A 20,965-nucleotide genomic window follows, 5' to 3' on the forward strand; every position below is an offset into this window, starting at 1 on the left:
GACTGATTGAAAACGCCAGAGAATTGACTATTAACAGTTGTCCACTGCAGTGAAATTCATGCACCACAGGGTTAACTTGTTTATTCATGCCCTCTCCATATATTGATAGATATTGTTTTGTTAGTTTTCGGTACATGAGATTAACTGCAATTGCCTTTTGTTGATACAATGTAATTATTATTTTCTGAGGGTCTCATACTGTATCTTACTACTGTTGTGGACGCCTTACAAGTCATCATTTAAAGTCGCTTCTTGAAACTTTCTATGTAGGCTTTCTCAGGATAGTTTACACCTGTCTTCAAGAGTCTGCTGGTTCGGTTTCAAAATGGTTCAACTGGCTCTGCGCACCATGGGACTTAACTACTGAGGTCATCAGTCCCCTAGAACTTAGAACTACTTAAACCTAACTAACCTAAGGACATCACACACATCCATGCCCGAGGCAGGATTCGAACCTGCGACAGTAGTGGTCGCGCGGTTCCAGACTGTAGCGCTTAGAACCGCTCGGCCACTCTCCGGTTGGTAGTTCGGTTTCTTCAGCATTTCTATGTTGTTATCTAATGAGTGAAACAAACCTGTGGCCTTTTGTGCTGCCCTTTTCTGTATCCACTGAACGTCCCCTGTTAATACTATTTGGTACAGGTCCCTCACACTTGAACAATATTCCAGAGTGGGTGGTACAAGTGATTTGTCACTGAACGTCCCCTGTTAATACTATTTGGTACAGGTCCCTCACACTTGAACAATATTCGAGAGTGGGTGGTACAAGTGATTTGTAAGCATTCTCCTTTGTAGACTTTTCTGTCACATGTCGTATTTAGTGTAAATCTGTGCTTTACAATCAAATCCCAATCTAATTGAGCTCAAATTACTCCTAACACCACATGTTTTGTGCTAATACTGAATTCATCTCTGCAGTATGTACCTAATTCTTTGATATACTACCAGATCATCTCTTAAACGTGACAAGAGTGCACGGTTGTCGTTCCAGTTCTTCAACTGTATCAGTGGGAGTTCTGTAGGTACAATTCATTTTAAGAGGACCCACAAGACCAGAATCCACGTGATTGTCAGGTGACTTTAGAAGGTAAGGGACAGACTGTGCTCGAGCAGTCCATATTGGGCAATACAGAAGCGTCAGATGTCGTCTTACATTAGCAGCAAAATGTGCCTTTACCTGTGACCCAGTACAAACCCCCAACATTAAGTAGTCCAGGGGTGAAATTTCAGCAGGATTAAATGGGGACTTAATCGAAAAGTTTACATTGCAAATACATGTGTACTAACTAAGACAATATTTCTTACTGAAATTAGTAGTGGCTCGTAAACACATTGTGGAAAGCGGGTACCAGCGGGATTGTGATACAGCATAAGGATATGATTTCCACACAATTTATTATTGAACACATACACATAACATGTATAAGCATTAAGAGTGTCAGAAAATACTAACTCCTGTTGCCTCGTGGGGCAGTGATTTTCCACTTGCCGAGTCAGATATGTTACGCTACCACAGAGCCCCACCCCATAGTGTGGAGCATGAGACAAGAACCAGTGGCAGGGTGCCGTAAGTCATGTAGGCAGCTGTGTGATCGGTGATGCGATGGAAGATGCGTTGTATTTAGCAGCGTGCACAAGGGGCCGCAGATCACACCCAAAGCGCTACATCGGCAGTGCGTCTAATGGGTTGCCGCAGGCAGTGTTAGCAGATAAGGAAGTAGTCTCCTCGGCATCTTTAATCGTTGCTGGCTCGGTGGTAGTGTTTGAAGAGGGGGGCATTTTGGCGGAGTTGCGTACACAGGTGGCATTTCAGGGCCAGCGCCAGTGTAAGCTGGAATGATGACAGTGAGTGTACGTCTGCTGAAAAACGGGAGGTGAGCCCTGCCGTGTCAACTTCTGATGGGACAGGAGTGGTGTGCACGTGTGGTGTGACAATGCTTGCACCCAACAACCGGCCCGTGTTGGTAGCGGTAATACCAAGGTCAGTATCGTGTAATGTGACAGATATGCCATCAGACAGAAAATCGTGAAGATTCACACGCACTTGGAAATCGACTAATTGGTGTATAGGAGGCAGTGAGGTGGGGAGTGTCTGTTGTGATAGACCCGCTTATGTCCACGCCGGCGTAAGCCCATTCACAGACATTGTTGTTTGTTTTCCAGCAATTTCGATATCAAAAGTGTTTGTATAGTGGTTCAACACTCGGTATGGTCCTGTCAATGGCGGTTGTATAGTGGGTTTCACGGTGTCTGTAGATATTGTCACGTGAGAAAATGAGGTCTTTATGAATAAAACTTCGTTGTGTCATGAGATGCAAAGGGGAGTGGCACACTGATGTTTTGTATATCTGTGCACGCGCTCACGTATAAGTCTAGTAAGTCCTGTTCTTTGGGTACCGTTTCATGCGCTACGAATTCAGTGGGTAGAGTGAGGGGCTCGCCGTGTAGTATTCTGGCGAGCGATGTATAAAGATTACCTTTATGAGCTGTGCGAATGCCCAGAAGAACTCTTGGAAAGGCCTCCACCCACGATTCTGAGTGGCACCTGAGAGCAGCTTTCACCGTCCGATGCCACCCTTCCACAAGGACATTGCAGTAGGGGTGGTACGCGGTTGTGTGGGACCAGTGGTATCCACATAGGTGGCATAAGTCATTGAATAGTTGGGATTCAAACAGCCGACCTCGGCCCGGTGTTAAGGAGGGCGGACAGCCGAATCTGGCAATCCGACTGTTGATAAACGTTTTTGCTACTGTTTCCGCTGACATGTCGGAAATTGGAGCGGTCTCCAACCATCGTGTCATGCGATCTATCATTGACAGAATGAAATGGTAACCATATGATTAAGGGAGTGGCCTATGATGTCAGTGTGGACTTGCTGGAACCGCCCTGTTTGAATCGAGAATTTACCAAAGGGGGGGGGGCTGTATTTGGTGGCCACTTTTTTCCTGCTGGCATGGAATGGTCCACATGGCACAATCCTTTTTAATGTTAGGCCAGACAAAAATTGTGTGATGAGGCATACGGACAGGTGCACGCCCGAATGTGGAAGGTTGTGGAGAAGGTGAAAAATTGTCCTGTGATATGGCTTCGGGACCACTGGTCAGTCCCGTCCATTCGGAACGTCATACCAACCTTCCTTGGTCGCGGTGGGTAGCGTTTGTTATTGTAATTGGAGTCCGGTGTTCAGTTTTTTAAACAAGCTGTGGAGATCAGCATTTGTTGCTTGTGCATCTGTGACATTATCTAAGTCCAGCTGGGTGGAGACAGCCACCATACGGTAAAGACAGTCCATCACAATATTATTGACATCTTTAATGCATCGCACATAGCTCGTGAACTTTGCTGCAAAATCAAGGTGGTGGAATCTCCTGGCTGCAGGTTGCGGAATGCATCTGCCAACGGGTGACGACCTGTATATATGGTAAGGGGCCTCCAATCAACATCATCCTGAAAGCGACAAACTGCTTCATATATAGCTAGTCGTTTGCGGTCAAATAAGGACCATTTTTTCTGGGTGTCAGTAAGTTTATGCAAAAAATCTGAGTGACTTAGTGGTTCCACCGATCTCTGTCTGTAAAACCTACGCAGTTCTTGGTAGTTGTTGGGGGGTGGTAGGAGGCGTCTCTGGTCAGTTTTCTCAGAAGTAGGACGCACCCCAGACGCACGGACGTGGTGTACTACAACGGACACATATGACTGGCGAAGTTGGAACTTGTCATCATTTATCATGATCCTGTGAGAGGCCAGCTTATCAAGGAAGATACGAAGGTGGTTGTCTTGGTCTTCCTCATTTTGCGGAAAATTATAATGTCATCTAGATAGGCGTAACAAAAAGGCAAATTGAATAATAGGCTAATAATAAATATTTGTCATGTCGGTGCCACATTTTTTACTCCATACAACAAGGAGAGGCACTCAAAGAGGTGGAATGGCGTGATAATTGCAGTTTTTGGTACGTCTTCATCTGCCCTCAGAATTTGCAGGTACGTTGTTTTTCAATCAAAGACGCTAAAAATTGCTGCTCCAGCCAAGACGTGAGAAAACTCCTGCACGTTTGGAACGGGGTAGCTGTCATTGACTGTACAGACATTCAGGTATCAGTAGTTGCCGCATAGGCGCCGAGTACCGCTCTTTTTAGGAACTAGTTTAATTGGGGAGGCCAAAGCACTGTATGATGAGCTGCTCACGCCAGCTCACAAAAGTTCATCCATTGCAGGTTTAGTCACTTCAAGTTTGTGGAAAGCTAGACAACGGGGGGCGGCGACAGACGGGGCGACCTGTTGTGGTTGTAATGTGGTGGGCTGTACCATGGCGCATTGCTCAGATTGTATGTTGTCTAATGGGGGAGTATGGAGTGACTTCAAGTGTAACCGCATCATGGGTGGCATCTGCAAGGATCAGGTCATTAATGCGAGTGTCACAATGCTTGTAATCAGTAGCACTGAAACACATGATGTTTTTTCCTGTGCAAAAGTTGAAGGCAATTAGATTAATGTTTGCTACAGTGAGGGCATCCATTGTTTATTATGATTCTTTGCTGCACTTTTTTCTTAAATACCGGGGATAGGCTCACTCAGAGTCAGATCTGGAATGTTTATCGTGGAGTAACTCTGTATATTTGACACTTGTTCTGACACAGTTCACTGCTTGGCTTTGGCAGTGATGCGAGGTTGGTCCAAAGATGTAGTGAACAATGAAGGCATTGTCACCATGTTTTTGCCACAATACAGTTCTTACATAAGAAAATTACCAATGGTGCACCTTTGTAGATGGATTCACTTTCAGGGTTTTGATATATTCAAGTACTCAGGGAGTCTTTTTACTAATAGCAATAGAATGGGCATAGAATAAGAGGCCCATCCGGCAACAGTGCACAAAACAGTTTTCAGTTTCATCAAAATTCTAAAGAAAAGATCACTTACTACTAATTTCAAAATCAAGTATTATACCAGCAACATCATATGGATGTGAAGCATTAACATTTAAGCAGAAAAATGAAGAAAAACTGATAATATTAGAACAAAAAATACTAAGGAAAATTTTGGGACCTATATGTGATGAAAATAACATGGAACAGAGGATAAGAAAAAATGATGTATTAATAGAACTGTATAAACACCATGACATAGTTGAAGCACTAAAAAAAAAAAAAAAAAAAAAAAAAAAAAAAAAAAAAAAAAAAAAAAAGGGTGAACCAGGCACGGCATATAGCAAGAATGAAGGAGAATAGACTATGTAGAATGCCAAGACAATAGATGGAATGAGATGAAGAGGAGGAGCCAAAATTCAGATAACATCTGGGAGGACACAGCTTGGATGATACAATGGACAAACTGTACACTCTACAGAAAAAAAATGCAAGAGGCTCATAGAGCAGGTGTATGGTCAATAAGGCCTCATGCCACATGTTAAGTAAAAAGTGAAAGTATAGTTCATTTAAGTAATATTTTTCAGTAATGCTTCATTTTTATTAAACAGATTTACGAAATTATAAAACTTGCTAAATGTGCACAAAAATTGCAGAGAGGTACTTCAGAGGGCAGTTTAGGCAGTTCTGCTAGGAATGCAGGATGATCCCATTGGAGGTCTCACCATAAACATACCACTATAGTGTTGATTTGTTTGATGTGTATGTGAATGGTTCCAAATTGTTAACAAGAGGTAGTGAGTTAGTAGTAACTAATCCACAGTTACCAAGTGCCAAGGTATTTAGTAAGCAAGTGAGAGTGTTCTTTGTGTGAAAGAAGAAAAGTAGGTTGAAGATAAGCATCTCATTGACAACAATTTCCTATGGACATTAGAGCACTTGGGAAAGGAAGCAAACATGAACTGTTCAAGGAGCCACCCCTCCTACACTGAAGCAGCAAAGAAACTTATATAGGTATTCAAATACAGAGACATGTAAACAGGGAGAACATGGTGCTGCATTTAGCAGTGCAACAAGTTTCTGGTGCAATTGTCAGATCTGTTACAACTGCCACAATGGCAGATTATGAAGATTTCAGTGAGTTTGAATGTGGTGTTATAGTGGGCAAATGAGCGATGGGACACAGCATCTCTGAGGTAGCAATGCAATGGGCATTTTCCCATATGACCATTTCATGCATGTACTGTGAATATCAGGAATCCAGTAAAATATCAAATCTCCAACATCACTGTGGCTGTAGAAAGATCCAGCAAGTTTGGGACCAATGACAACTGAAGAAAAATGTTCAGGGTGACAGAAGTGCAACACATGTGCAAATTGCTGCATATTTCAGAGCTGGGCCATCAACAAGTGTCAGCATGCAAACCATTCAATGAGACATTATCAACATGGGCTTTCAGAGCCAAAAGCTCTCTCGTATACCCTTGATGACTGCATGACACAAAGCTTTAGGCCTTGTCTGGGCCTGTCAACAATGACATTGGACTGCTGATGACTGGAAACATGTTGCCTGGTTGAACAACTCTTGTTTCAAAATGTATAGAGTGCATAGACGTGGAGGGTATGGAGACAGCGTCATGAATCCATGGACCCTGCATGTCAGAAGTGGACTGCTCAAGGTGGTGGAGGCTTTGTAATGGTGTAGGGTGTGTGCAGTTGGAGTGATATGGGACCCCTGATATGTCTAGATATGACTCTGATGGGTGGCACATATGTAAACATCCTGTCTGATCACCTGCAACCATTCATGTCCATTGTGCATTCCGGCGGACTTCAACAGTTCCAGCAGGACAATGTGACACCCCAAATGTCCAGAATTGCTACAGAGTGGCTCCAGGAACACTCTTGTGTGTTTAAACACTTCTGCTGGCCACCAAACTCCTCAGACTTTAACATTATTGAGCATATCTGGGATGCCTTGTAACTTGCTGTTCAGAAGAGAACTCCATCCCCTCGTACTCTTACAGATTTGTGGACAGCTCTGCAGGATTCATGGTGCCAGTTCCCTCCAGCACTACTCCAGACATTAGTTGAGTGCATTCCATGTCATGTTGTAGCACTTCTGCATGCTCGCGGGGGCCCTACACAAAATTGGGCAGGTGCACCAGTTTCTTTCGCTCTTCAGCGAAAATCACTACTAGTTTCAATCTGTTCTAAAATTAGGGGACATCTTTTATGCTGACTCTTTGTGGCATTTTTGGTAAATTAAAATACTCTCCATAAAAATCAACATACAGATTTTGCAAAAGGAGATCTTGCCAGATGCAACTCGTTCTGTTCGACTACAGATCTTGGATGCAACAAATTATTGTTGCACCCAAGATATGTAGACAATAGCACATATATTGATGCCATGCTCCCTGACTTTTGGAAGGCATTCAGTGCAGTTCCACACTGTTGTTTAACAGTGGAAAAAGCAGGTACCAACCTTCTTATGTCAGGTACACTGATTTTCATAGAGGCATGTATCTTCCAAAAATTTTGTACACTGCTTTGCTTAAAAAGCGAAGGAAATTTTAAAATATGCTTATTTTTAAAGACGATTAAGAGAGATGTCATTAACTCAAAGCTTCTATAACACTCAGGATATGTTAATTATTAACACAGTTAAAATATGCCTAACAGGATCATTCCAATAAGCAGTTTCTCTTGTTACCCATCTCAGCACTTAAGCTGAAATTCAACATGCTCTACCACAGGACACCTGACTGAGTGAGGGGACACAGTGGTTAGCACACTAGACTGGTTCAAACCTGCATCTGGCCATCCCGATTAAAGGTTGAAAATGACAAGATGGTTCCTTTGAAGGGGCACAGCCCATTTCCTTCCCCATCCTTTCATAATCTGAGTGTGTACTGTGTCTCTAATGACCTCATTGTCATCAGGATATTAAACACTAATCCTCCTTCTCCTCCCCCTCCTCCTCACTGCAGGATACTTACAATTAATGTAAACATTACACATATTTGCTCAAATATATAAAGAGTACTTATTTTTTAATTGGCAAAAGGTCTATGTGAAAAAGTGTTTATATTGTGTCTGCAATTTCATGGCTATAATGTATCAAGATTCAGTGAAATATCTTAACTCTTATAGCTACAAATTGTAAACATTGTCTGTCTACATGACAATTCTTGTGTTATGTATACAACAAAAGAATGATAATAAATGGAATGAGCTTCACTGGTAGAATCTTAAGGAAACATATTAGTAATTCATTTTTGAGCAATTCTTGGGTATTGTTTCTCAGTCTAGGACCCTTAGCAAATAAGAGACATTAACAGGATACATGATAAAGCTCCAATGAAGATTGGCACATTTTATCATGGGTCATTTATAGTAAGTGCAAGAGCTGTGTGGAGTTGCTCAACAAACTCCAGTGGTAGACACTACAAGAGAGTAATTGTGCTTCAGGAAGAGGTTTACTGATGAAATTTTGAGACTGTATGTCTCAAGAAGTCAGACATAATATTACTTCCTTCCACATGAGTCTCATAAAATTATCATGATGACAATATAAGAGGGATCATAGTTGATAGGGAGCTTTATCAACGCTCAACAACATGTCTTTCACGAATGTAAACGGGAAAGGACGAAAAATCACACACCGTAAGGTGGTTTCTGAAGAACAGATAAAATGTAGATTGTAGAAAGCTGATCTGTTTGTCACACTTCCGGAACCTCAAAGTACTGCCTGTAAAAGTTCTGAATATTTTAAAATGTATAGGGATCCCCTGTTGCAGCAGAGCTATTGTGTGTCCTGGCTTGTTTATGAATATATGGTCTACGGGGGTCCCAGCCTGCCTTATCTAAAATAGTTGGACATGCGGCAGCATGAGGGAGCTAGCATGACCATAGAAGGCTTTTAGGACAATCATATTCCCAGTCCTGTGCTGATACCAGAGAGAAGCCATTTAACACAAGGTGACAACACTTCATGATGCAAAAAAGTAAAGAATAGGCCTACTATTCATCCCACTGTCTCCCACATGCCTTAGGTCCTACTGACAGTTGAGTGACTTTTTATTAATTGTCTGCAACCAATGATTCCAGTGATGCATGAGGATGATGGTCATTAAATGATGGGTATGGCTCAAATAAAAGCTTTATCATAGCTTTATTTCTTAAGAATGCCTATATTATTTTAAAAGCTGACAAAATTACAAAAATGCACTTAACTTCAACGTCTTTATTTCATAATTATACAGAGAAGTACCACAGTTTTATTGTACACACTGGTAGACAAGATTTCCATAGACTGCTTGTTTTCTCCAAGATTCGTCTTTCTAGAGAATTAAACAATACTTGGAGCAAAGCTGCATATTATCCAAAAAGTAAAGAAGCAGATGAGACATCAACACAATAATTTCTTTAGTGCCTTGTTAACAATACATCAAATGTGATCAACAGAGAAAATTATATACTCTTGTAGTTCTATAACAAGGTAATCTGGACTATATGCTTCATACTGTATAAGGATGTGGGGAAACAAACAAGCTGCTGTAACAGCTGAAGAAGCCTGCAGATAACACAAGGAGGTTTTCTCATGTAGGCTTTTCTCTTCCTCTTTAAATAAAGAATCACACAGTTGTGGATGGAATAGTAGCTGGTGGCGACGGACAATAAGCTACAACTCATGGTGCCAAGTGTCCAACTATGAAGTACCTCATACCAGTCAATTCATTGTCTGGCAGAATTAGCTGATCAGTCAGTAATTGAGAATCTGTGAAATGTGATGAACCAAGATAGAGGATGCAATACTAAACATACTCTGGATAGCAGGGCTCAAATCTAACTAGACTAACGTGATTTAGGATTTCCATGACTTCATAAAATAATTTCAGGAGATGTGGAACACATCCAGACCTTCTTTATCAAAACAAACTGAATTTTTATCTACCAAAACTGGTACTCAGAATCCTCTCATACTGATGATGAAAAAACTTCCTTTTACTAGGAATGGGCTACTTAAATGCATGCAGCATTGATTACAATTTGTAACAATTACTGGAATCTGCAAAAAGTTATTGTGCCATCTGCTTGTATCTCCTCTTTTATCACTATGAAGATATACTTGCAACAAATTGACAGACACTTTTGATGTAGTGATATTTCAATCGGTTATTTCTTTTTTCTACATCAAGTTATAGCCATACAGAGGTTATGCTGTAAAATTTCAATCCTATTGTACAAAACTTCTCATGGATTACTGACAAATATTAGGTTTTGCATAGCTGTGTTTGATTTTATGTAGTAATGATTTGCATCGTTTTCTATGTGATATGCTTGGAATAATCCTTATATTCATTTTTTGTCTCTTAATTGTCACCACTTTTAATTGGCTATGAAATTGTACAATAAAAATAAATAAACAAATTCAGTTCAGCATATCACAGTCATATAATTTGGCCAAACTATGATCATCATATTTTTGTTCAGTGATCTCAGTTTACCCCTCATATGTGAACTCTACACCCATTAAATATTATCTCTCATGTTATCTTCTGCATTTGTACACAAATTTAAACATTTTTGCCTCAAAAGCCATGAACCTTATTTTTAATTGTTTCAGTTCCATCTGCTCCAACAGACTTTCAAGCATCTTCTCACTCTACATCCACCATCAGCCTGACATGGCTGCCACCTCCATCTAGAGGGAGTACTGTAAAAGGTATGGCGAATGCTATTAATTGTTGATGTAATGTAATAAAGAAATGTCCTCAAAAAAGAATCTGACCTGGATGTGGAGGGATATGTTGATTTTATTACAAACTAAGTGACTAGGAGAAATGTTTTATAGATCCATTGTCTTATTAAACAAAAGTATATTCATCACAAAAGAAAGTACAGCCTCTTAGGGGCTCAAACCATTGTCCTAAAAGTCTATTCTAGTTTCAACATTCTTCCACCTCTTTTCATGCAATAAATAAATTCATTTGTTTGTATTTGTGCTTTTCATTGCTGATGGTGTAATTCCAGGTTATTATCTACATTTCAAAAGAGAATTTGGTGAGTGGGAGAAGATAAAGATCCCTGCTCATGAATCACATTTCACTTTAAAAAATCTCCAGTGTGGTACCAGACATCAGTTCTATCTTCAAGCATTTAATCAACTAGGTCAGAGTTCTCCAACCCCTACAATATCACAGCGGACTCAAGGTTCTGGTATGTACTATGAAATTTCAAAGATTATCTCTGCAGTAGTAGTATAGCCACTATCAGGGCAACACACTGAACTCAAAGGCTGCTGTGCAGTGCCTACTTCATCTGAGAGGTTAACTTATTTATTGTCCCTGAGCTTTTGTAATTATACAGTCCCCAAATTACATTTGTCTGTGACAATGTAGTGCTTTCATTTATTTCATTCTTATGATAAACCCAGCACTGCTCAGGTATTTTAGGCTTTGCATCCACACCCATACTATGCAGCATCTGGCTCATGCACAAATTTCATGACACTATCTCTCCTGAAATATATGTCATACAGTGGTATAATTTTGTAAGTACATTCAGTGGGATATGTGGACCCTGTCTACAAAATGTGTTGTGAATGGAATTAGTAGCAACAAAGCAGAAAATTTAATGTCATGCACATGCAGTAGTATTTCATGCATCTCACTGTTTATGACTTCAGATCTCTTGAACGATGTGTCATACAATGATAGACCATTGCAAGTAAATTCATACGTGGATACTGTCTGCAAAATTTGTTGTGAATAGTGTTAGTAGCAAAGAAGTAATAAATTAAAAACATCATGCATAATGAGACAGTTTTTCATGCATTTCATTGTTAATAATGTCATATCTCCTGAACCATGTGTCATGCAATGATATAATTTTGCAGTTATATTGAGTGGTATATGTGTTTACTGTCTGTAAAATGTCATGAATACAGTTAGTAGCAAGGAATTAATAAATTATAATACCATGCCTCATGTGGTACTTTTATTGCATGAACAGCAGAAAAGTAATAAATAATAAACATTTTTCCTTCAGGCATGGATGCGTGTGTTGTCCTTAGCGTAAGTTAGTTTAAGTTAGTTTAATTAGTGTGTAAGCCTAGGGAATGATGACATCAGCAGTTTGGTTCAATAGTCCTTACCACAAATTTACAATTTTCCTTTCATCATTTTGAAGGAGTTGTCAGCAGGAAGGAATTTTGTAATGGTTTGAAATTTAAAGTTTTTTGCAAGTCACTAAGTGCTCTCATCCACAAATACTGAGTGGATAAAATCTGGGAAGTCATGCATTGTGGGATAGCTAGTTTTTCCCCCCACCTTCACCTCTGTGATAGGTAGATGAGTCTTATCCCCATAGCAATTGTCAGCTGACAGTAAGGTATATGTGTACCAAGTTTGGTTGAAATCTGTCCAGTGGTTTAGGAGGGGATATGGAAAACATGCTCAGATACCATCTACCTATAAAAAGGGTAGGAATGGGGCTAAAAAAGTATCTAGCTTACAATGCATGACTTCACAGACTTCATCCATCCAGTTTTTGTGATTGAGAGCAATTAGCAACTTGCAACAAACTTTACATGAAATTTCAAACATTTACAAAATTTCTTCTTGCTGACAAGTCTCACATATATATAACATGTTAAGTTGAAGACAGACACATTGAAAAGACACACTGGTGCTGGAGTTGGTGGTCATATGGTCATATGTGTGTGAGGTGTACTTGCTTGGTGAATGAATGGTGTGAGTTTCTCTTTCTTGTTCTAATGAAGGCTGCAGCCAAAAGCATATGTGTAACTGTCTTTTAAATGTGCCTGTGTGCAACTTAACATGCCATCTTTATGGTAAATGCCAATCTATCTTTTCCTATTTTAAATATTATAAATTATTAGACACATGTTCAGAGCTTAGCAAATTGGTTCACCATTGTCAGCGGCACCACCTTCTCCCACTTCTACATACATATATGGAAACACATTTAGCAACAAGAACATACCCAGAATCTGAACTGGATGAAGTGGAGGGGCAAGGTCAGAAGGGAGTAGGAGGAGGGCAGCCCATATTCACTTCCTTGTGAATAATTACATCAGTAAACAATTCTGATATTTCTTAATGAAACAGCTCTAGATTCACCTTTTACTAGACAGTGTCTATTACGTGTTCTGGCTTTGCTCATACTGATACAGAATTGAGCTGCTCAGGGGAACAAAATGGTAAGTGCCAAAATCACAGTTTCGAGATACAGCGCATCTAAAGTTTCAATTGATCTGCAAATCTGAATAATTTTTTTTTTGAACAGTCCTTTTACTCTGTAGTGATTCTAACATCTATCTTCTACTATACAGACCTAAATGAAACTCAGAACTGACTAAAACAAATGAAATATACAAAAATTATTACATTACCATACACCATTAACAACACATAGTGATAGAACATTACATATCAAATTTTACAGTACGTCTTCAACACTTTACTGAAACTGCAAAATCATTCATCACTCTCATTACTGTTGTCTTTTTCATCCAAAACTGTTGGCTTTAGTGACAGGAAAAATCCATGGTGAACAGGAGGTATGTATTTAGGAGTGACAGGATGTCAGCAACTTTCTTCTTTTCAATAAGTCTTAGCCCATTGTATTTAAGTCGAATCGTAGGAACTGGTTCTTGCCTTCTACATTACCTGAAGCTTATTTCATGCCAAATGTCATGACAAAATGTCTCAATGATGAATAAAGATCATGGATATTAGGAGGTCATCTCTCACCTACATACTTTCCTTAGGTTGACAACTCGACCATCAACTGTCTTCTTTCTGAAGACAAACGCTTCTTTAGAGTGTCGTATTTGATAGATATCCTCTCTTTTCATAATATATACAAGCAATGGATTCTTCTTAGCCGACTTCTTGATGATCTCGCACCATTGATCTGGACTGTACACATCTTGTACTTGTCGGTGAACTTAATTTTCAATTGTCACGAAATCTCTATCGGAGGGCAACATTGTGTGCCCACTCAAGGGGAAAGTGGTGTTCAGTCACACAAAATCTACCAGTTGAAATTAGATATTTCCAAAATTTTACTATGTTCCAGTTCTTATTTTGGACACAGCAGTTATCAGATATCGTGATGAGAGTCTCTCCTTTTATGTCGTTTTCCTCAAAGTAACATAAAAGGCAGCTCAAAATTTCCTCTGATCCACGGGCTGAAGTAGTCTCATTCCACAAAAAGCAGTGCCCTTTCTTCTTGACGCAATCATGAAAACTGAGATAATACAACCAAATCTTTCTTTTGTGAAAAGCTGGACCACAACTTAACTTAGGAACTAGGAGAGTCTGCTGCAAGTCAATAGTCACAACATGTAGATTACTGTCTGCTTCTGCTCATTTTGTCTGGATGGCAATGTTAGCTTGCCCTGCTTCTGCCCAATGTTGGTGTAATTCCAACTGATGCTCCAGACTTACTTTCAGTTGGGGAGGGGGGGAGGGGGGCATCAGTGCTCTCAATTTGCACTTTGAGCATGTCACAAGTCTTACACGTATCATTCTTTGGTGACTTTACTCCTAAGTTATACTCTTCAGTGAAAATTTGCCTGTACTTCTCTGCAGATACAAGCTCATAGGACATCTCCTTGCAGAAAACATTCTTATAGTGCTCATAACAGGAGGCGATTGTTACATCTGTGCCCAAGTACAATCTGGCACAACTGTTTGAGCGCCTGTAATGACTCTCGTATTTCGGTATTTTGTTGATGTGTTCCCTGATGCTGTTAACACTAGTATCAGAGTAAGCATGCGGATGTACGGAATGCTTGCCCTGTTTGTCCTGGGGTGGCGTGGTCGACCCAGATGCGATTTTCTTTCGTATATTTTCGACATGACCGCGATTGTTATGTAGACTATGAATGGCAAAAAAAGCTTTCTTGCATACTTTTATATCACTACTACTAACTTCTACGCTGTAGGAAATAGTACATTTTCTCCGGGAATTTTCTCCAGCTGCTTTTCGGCGACGTGCAACAGTATTAGATTTCATTGCACCAAATAAGTGTGCATTTTTAATGTTAAAATCACCTGCTTCCCTAAATGTTCTGAATAGTTTCATCACATTCAAATCTCCTACTTTTTCAAAATATTTACGAGGGCACTGGCAATTAGGTCCTACAGTTGTTTTACTTACAGTTGCTCCTGTACGAGAAAGATACTCTTTTCCCAAATTACACCTCTTCTGTTTAATTTTGCGTTGAGTATCGACACTCAGCCTTTTCTGAGATGACCTCTTTGTCTGTTCGAGGGCCCCTTCCTGAATGGTTTCTGCAGGAGCGATACACTGTTCGTTGTTTTGGGCAATGTGATCTGATTCGCGATCAACCTGTATGTTAGCAAAAACTACTATTACTGTTACCATCATTATTATTACATGTAACAATATAAATGAGAAATGCGCATACCATTATTTTCTTGAAATGTACTAAAGATGGTATATTTAGAAAATAACACACCTCTGAGTCATCTGAATCATTAAGAATGTATTCTGGATCCCTCTTGAAGATATTAGTATCATTGGAAGTAAATTCCTCGTCTTCTGCCATGTTCACTGTTGCCATAATCTCGGAGATGTTTTTCTTCCCACCATACTCTCTGTCACTTACCATTATGTTTCTGCAACAGGCAGGCAGTGGCGCTTACCATTAAGCTCCGCTATGACATCTGTTGAGTGAATTTGTAACTACAACTAAGTTTACTGCATTGTGCATCCCACAGGTGGAGTCATTAGCCATCTACCGCAAAATACGCGGCGATGGCACTTACCATTTTGTTCCCCCGAGCAGCTCAATTATTACATATGTCTTTCTGATAGAGGTTGGAAGAGGGGAGGAAGGCAGGAGAGTGTAAGCTGCTCTGCCTTGCCTCTTACTGGGTACATCTTTGGGTAGGACCATTAACAACATTTATGGCACATTGTCAGGAAAATCAATGGGACTTTCCATTCAGTTCAGTTTCACTCTATTTCCACTGTTTTATCAGTTTAATTTAATCATTTTATGTATTTTAATAATTCCATACTCATTAAAAATTGTGTTTAGTAATGACAGATTGCTCAGTTCCATGCTGGTTGTTTGAAAGCCATTTTTGACAGATAGAAGACATATTGATGGTATCAATAGGTTTCATGTTGCTGCTCTGTCATGTGACAGCAGATTGACAACTGGGATGATGGCCATGACATATCGGCTACCTCCAATCTTATACAGAGCGAGGTGGCGCAGTGGTTAGCACACTGGACTCGCATTCGGGAGGACGACGGTTCAATCCCGTCTCCGGCCATCCTGATTTAGGATTTACGTGATTTCTCTAAATCGCTTCAGGCAAATGTTGAGATGGTTCCTTTGAAAGGGCACGGCCGCTCTCCTTCCCAATCCTTCCCTACACCGAGGTTGCGCTCCGTCTCTAATGACCTCGTTGTCGATGGGACGTTAAACACTAACCACCACCACCACTCCAATCTTATGTGTAGTAGCTGATACTGCTGCTTCATACACTATATCTGGGTGTGAATGTTGGGCTATGTTATAACCCCGCAAAACAGATCACAACATTAACTGAATGTGTGGTAAAGGGAGTATCATCAGAGTGTTAGCAAAATGGTGACACAACATAGAGATATGATTTCCACACTATTTATTGGTAAACACAATATACATAATTCATGTAATCATTATGAGAATATGGAAAGTACTAACTACTACTGCCTCACTGGGCAGTGATCCTCCATTTACAGAGTCAGAGATGTTATGCCACCACAGAGCCCAACCCTTATGGAGCACAGCATGTGAGAATAGGCTGCAGTGGGGCATTGTCTGTCATAAGTGATGTAAGCAGCTTTGTAATGGTTGATGTGATGGAAGACAAATTGTAGTCAGCAAGGTGCACAGGGGGCTGCAGGGCATGCCCAAAGTGTGATGGCAGCAGTACAACTAACAGGTTGCCACTTGTGGCATTGGCAGATATGGAAGTAGTCTCTGGAGCATCTTTAATTGTTACTGACTCAGGAGTGGCAATTGGAGATGGAGGCATGTTGGTGGAGTTTCCTTGCACTGTTTCATCCGCAGGAGGTGTTGCAGGGCTGGTAGTATTGTAAGCCAGGGTGGTGATGGTGAGTGTACTGTCTGCTAAAAATGGGAGGTGAGTCCCATCACATCAATTTCTGAACAGCAGTGGATCATGTGTGACAGCACTTGCAACTGACCACCTGTCCATGTAGGTAGCTATAACCACGAGGTTGGTATCATGTAATGTGGCAGATATGTCATCAGACAGAAAATGATGGAGATTTACACACACTTAGAAATTTACTAAGAGATGCATAGGAGATGGTGGAGGTGGAGAGTGTCTGTTGTGACAGATCTGCTTATGTCCACACTGCTTTAAGTTAGTTCACAGACACTGTTGTTTTTTTTTCAGCAATTTTGATATCAAAAGTGTTTTTATCACAGTTCAGCTCTTAGTATGGTCCTGTAAATGGTGGTTGCAAGGCGGGACTCATTGTGTCTGTACATTGCATCACATGAGAATAAGTGGCCAGGTCTTTATGAAGAAAAATTCATTGTGCCATGAGATGAGGGGAGTTGGCACACTGATGTTTTTGATGTGTGTGCACACTCGCACCACTAAGTCTGATAAGTGGATCATAGCATGCACTATGGATTCAGCGGGTAGAGTGAGGGGCCCACCATATACACTCCTGGAAATGGAAAAAAGAACACATTGACACCGGTGTGTCAGACCCACCATACTTGCTCCGGACAGTGCGAGGGGGCTGTACAAGCAATGATCACACGCACAGCACAGCAGACACACCAGGAACCGCGGTGTTTGCCGTCGAATGGCGCTAGCTGCGCAGCATTTGTGCACCGCCGCCGTCAGTGTCAGCCAGATTGCGGTGGCATACGGAGCTCCATCGCAGTCTTTAACACTGGTAGCATGCCGCGACAGAGTGGACGTGAACCGTATGTGCAGTTGACGGACTTTGAGCGAGGGCATATAGTGGGCATGCGGGAGGCCGGGTGGACGTACCGCCGAATTGCTCAACACGTGGGGCGTGAGGTCTCCACAGTACATCGACGTTGTCGCCAGTGGTCGGCGGAAAGTGCACGTGCCCGTCGACCTGGGACCGGACCGCAGCGACGCACAGATGCACGCCACGACCGTAGGATCCTACGCAGTCCCGTAGGGGACCGCACCGCCACTTCCCAGCAAATTAGGGACACTGTTGCTCCTGGGGTATCGGCGAGGACCATTCGCAACCGTCTCCATGAAGCTGGGCTACGGTCCCGCACACCGTTAGGCCGTCTTCCGCTCACGCCCCAACATCGTGCAGCCCGCCTCCAGTGGTGTCGCGACAGGCGTGAATGGAGGGACGAATGGAGACGTGTCGTCTTCAGCGATGAGAGTCGTTTCTGCCTTGGTGCCAATGATGGTCGTATGCGTGTTTGGCGCCGTGCAGGTGAGCGCCACAATCAGGACTGCATACGACCGAGGCACACAGGGCCAACACCTGGCATCATGGTGTGGGGAGCGATCTCATACACTGGCCGTACACCTCTGGTGATCGTCGAGGGGACACTGAATAGTGCATGGTACATCCAAACCGTCATCAAACCCATCGTTCTACCATTCCTAGACCGGCAAGGGAACTTGCTGTTCCAACAGGACATTGCACGTCCGCATGTATCCCGTGCCATTCAATGTGCTCTAGAAGGTGTAAGTCAACTACCCTGGCCAGCAAGATCTCCGGATCTGTCACCCATTGAGCATGTTTGGGACTGGATGAAGCGTCGTCTCACGCGGTCTGCACGTCCAGCACGAACGCTGGTCCAACTAAGGCGCCAGGTGGAAATGGCATGGCAAGCCGTTCCACAGGACTACATCCAGCATCTCTACGATCGTCTCCATGGGAGAATAGCAGCCTGCATTGCTGCGAAAGGTGGATATACACTGTACTAGTGCCGACATTGTGCATGCTCTGTTGCCTGTGTCTATGTGCCTGTGGTTCTGTCAGTGTGATCATGTGATGTATCTGACCCCAGGAATGTGTCAACAAAGTTTCCCCTTTCTGGGACAGTGAATTCACGGTGTTCTTATTTCAATTTCCAGGAGTGTAGTTGTTAAATCCTACCTAGTCATCAAACATGTGGTGTCTAGGAAACCTGCTTTCTTGGATCACTAGACAACAGTTCAAGCGAATTTTATTACAAAAAAATAAAAAGACTATACTTAACTTTGAGAATTACATAGATGTGTCACAAGCAAAGGGCAACAGGCAAAATAAACAAGCTTTCTCAGTGTACACAATTCCTATCACAAGTGAAGTAATACAGTTCATGCTTCTATTCAGTTTGCTAGTCACGAAGCTTCTCTTTTACTGGGCCTCAACCAATCAGGTACAGTGTTTATGTCCTCTTCACATAGAGGCCACTGCCGTTGCATTGTCATCCTAGAGAGGGGTTGGTCAGTGTGCAATTGACTGACATTTTCACACAGCCCTCTCTGCTCTATCATTCCCAACTGGTACGCCAGTGTTTGACTTTACTCCATAACAATATTATTTCAGTGAGCGACACATCAAAGTCATCTTTACGTGTTGTGTGAATGCCTACAAGAACCCTTGGAAGGCCTCCACCGACAATTCTGAGTGGCACATGAGAGCACCTTTTATTGCCTGATCCACCCTTCCATGAGGCCAGTGGAGTGGAGGTACTAGGTGGTTGTGTGGAACTGGTGGCATCTGCATAGGTGGCATGTCATTGAACAGTTGGCATTCAAAAGTCTGACCCTGCTGCAACATTACGGAGGCCGGGCAGACAAGTCTGGCAATCTAGCTGTTGATGAAAGTTTTTCATACTGTCTCTATCGATATGTTGGAAATGGGCGTGGCCTCCACCCATCATGTAACAAGATCTATGATTGACAGAATGTAATGGGAACTATGCGTTTCAGGGAGTGCTCCTGAGATGTCTATGTTGATAAGATGGAACTGCCCCTTTGCCGTCAGCAATTTACCAAAAGGGGACTGAGTGTGGATGTCAGTCCTTGCCTGCTGGCACACATACAAGTCCTGGTCCATGTGGTACAACCCTTTTTAATGTTAGGCCAGACATGGCCTGATGTGGTGTGTGGTAGGGCTCAGATAAGCAAGATTGTGGAGAAGGTCAAAAATTGTTCTGCAACATGGTTTTGGGATGTCTGTCTGAGCCCATTCATTTGAAATGTCACACCAAACTTGTTTGGTCATGCTGGCTAGTGTGCATTGTTGCAATTGGAGTCTACTGTCTGATTTGTTAAACAAGCTGTGGACATTGACATCTGTCACTTGTGCATCTGCACTTCTATCAAAGTCCAGCCAGGTGGAAGTAGCAGCGATAAGGACAAGAGAGTCCACCACAATATTATTGGAACCTTTCATGTATCACACATTGATAGTGAACTCTACTGCAAAATCTAGGTGGCAGACTCTCCTGGATGCAGAATCTGCTGACAAGTTGTGGAAGATCTGAGACGCTGAGTGATCGCTAGCATCACACACAATAATTAGATGTACATTATGTGATGGGTTGGTTAGGATCATGGTATGTAACATGTGTCATTTTATTTTGTTGAAAGGCTGCCAGCATTTGCAGTGTCTTAACAAGGCATCATTTACCAGATGTATTCTCGCCATGCAAGTGCTTGTATGAGTGGTGGCAAAGTCTCAGAGGTGTTTGGCAACCAGGTACAGTACAAATTTATGACCCCAAAAAAAATATGCAGCTCTTGGTAGTTGTTGGCAGGTGGGATGGGCATGTCTGAACAGTTTCCACAGAAGTAAGATACACGCCAATGTGGTGCCCAAAAAAGGTCACATGTCACATGGAGTTGCCAAAGTTGGCATTTGTCATTGTTTATTCTGACCCCAAGGGAGGCCAACTTATCAAGGAGGATAAAAAGGTGTTCGTCATGGTCTTGCTCATTCTGCAAAATAATCATAACATCATCCAGATAGGTGTAACAAAAAGGCAAATTGAACAGTAAGCTACCAAT

At 41.8% G+C, this 20,965-nt stretch overlaps 1 protein-coding gene across 1 annotated transcript in view; it reads left to right on the forward strand.

The window, feature by feature from the left end:
* LOC126335917 (Down syndrome cell adhesion molecule-like protein Dscam2) overlaps nt 1–20,965 on the forward strand; it is a 935,428-nt gene that overhangs the window by 853,987 nt on the left and 60,476 nt on the right. Inside the window, exons 26-27 of the mRNA XM_049999390.1 lie at nt 10,501–10,599; nt 10,908–11,093. Coding sequence (XP_049855347.1) covers nt 10,501–10,599; nt 10,908–11,093 — 285 coding nt within the window. The remainder of the gene's footprint in view (nt 1–10,500; nt 10,600–10,907; nt 11,094–20,965) is intronic.

The sequence above is a fragment of the Schistocerca gregaria genome, chromosome 2 (genome assembly GCF_023897955.1).
Source record: "Schistocerca gregaria isolate iqSchGreg1 chromosome 2, iqSchGreg1.2, whole genome shotgun sequence".
Lineage (NCBI taxonomy): Eukaryota > Metazoa > Arthropoda > Insecta > Orthoptera > Acrididae > Schistocerca > Schistocerca gregaria.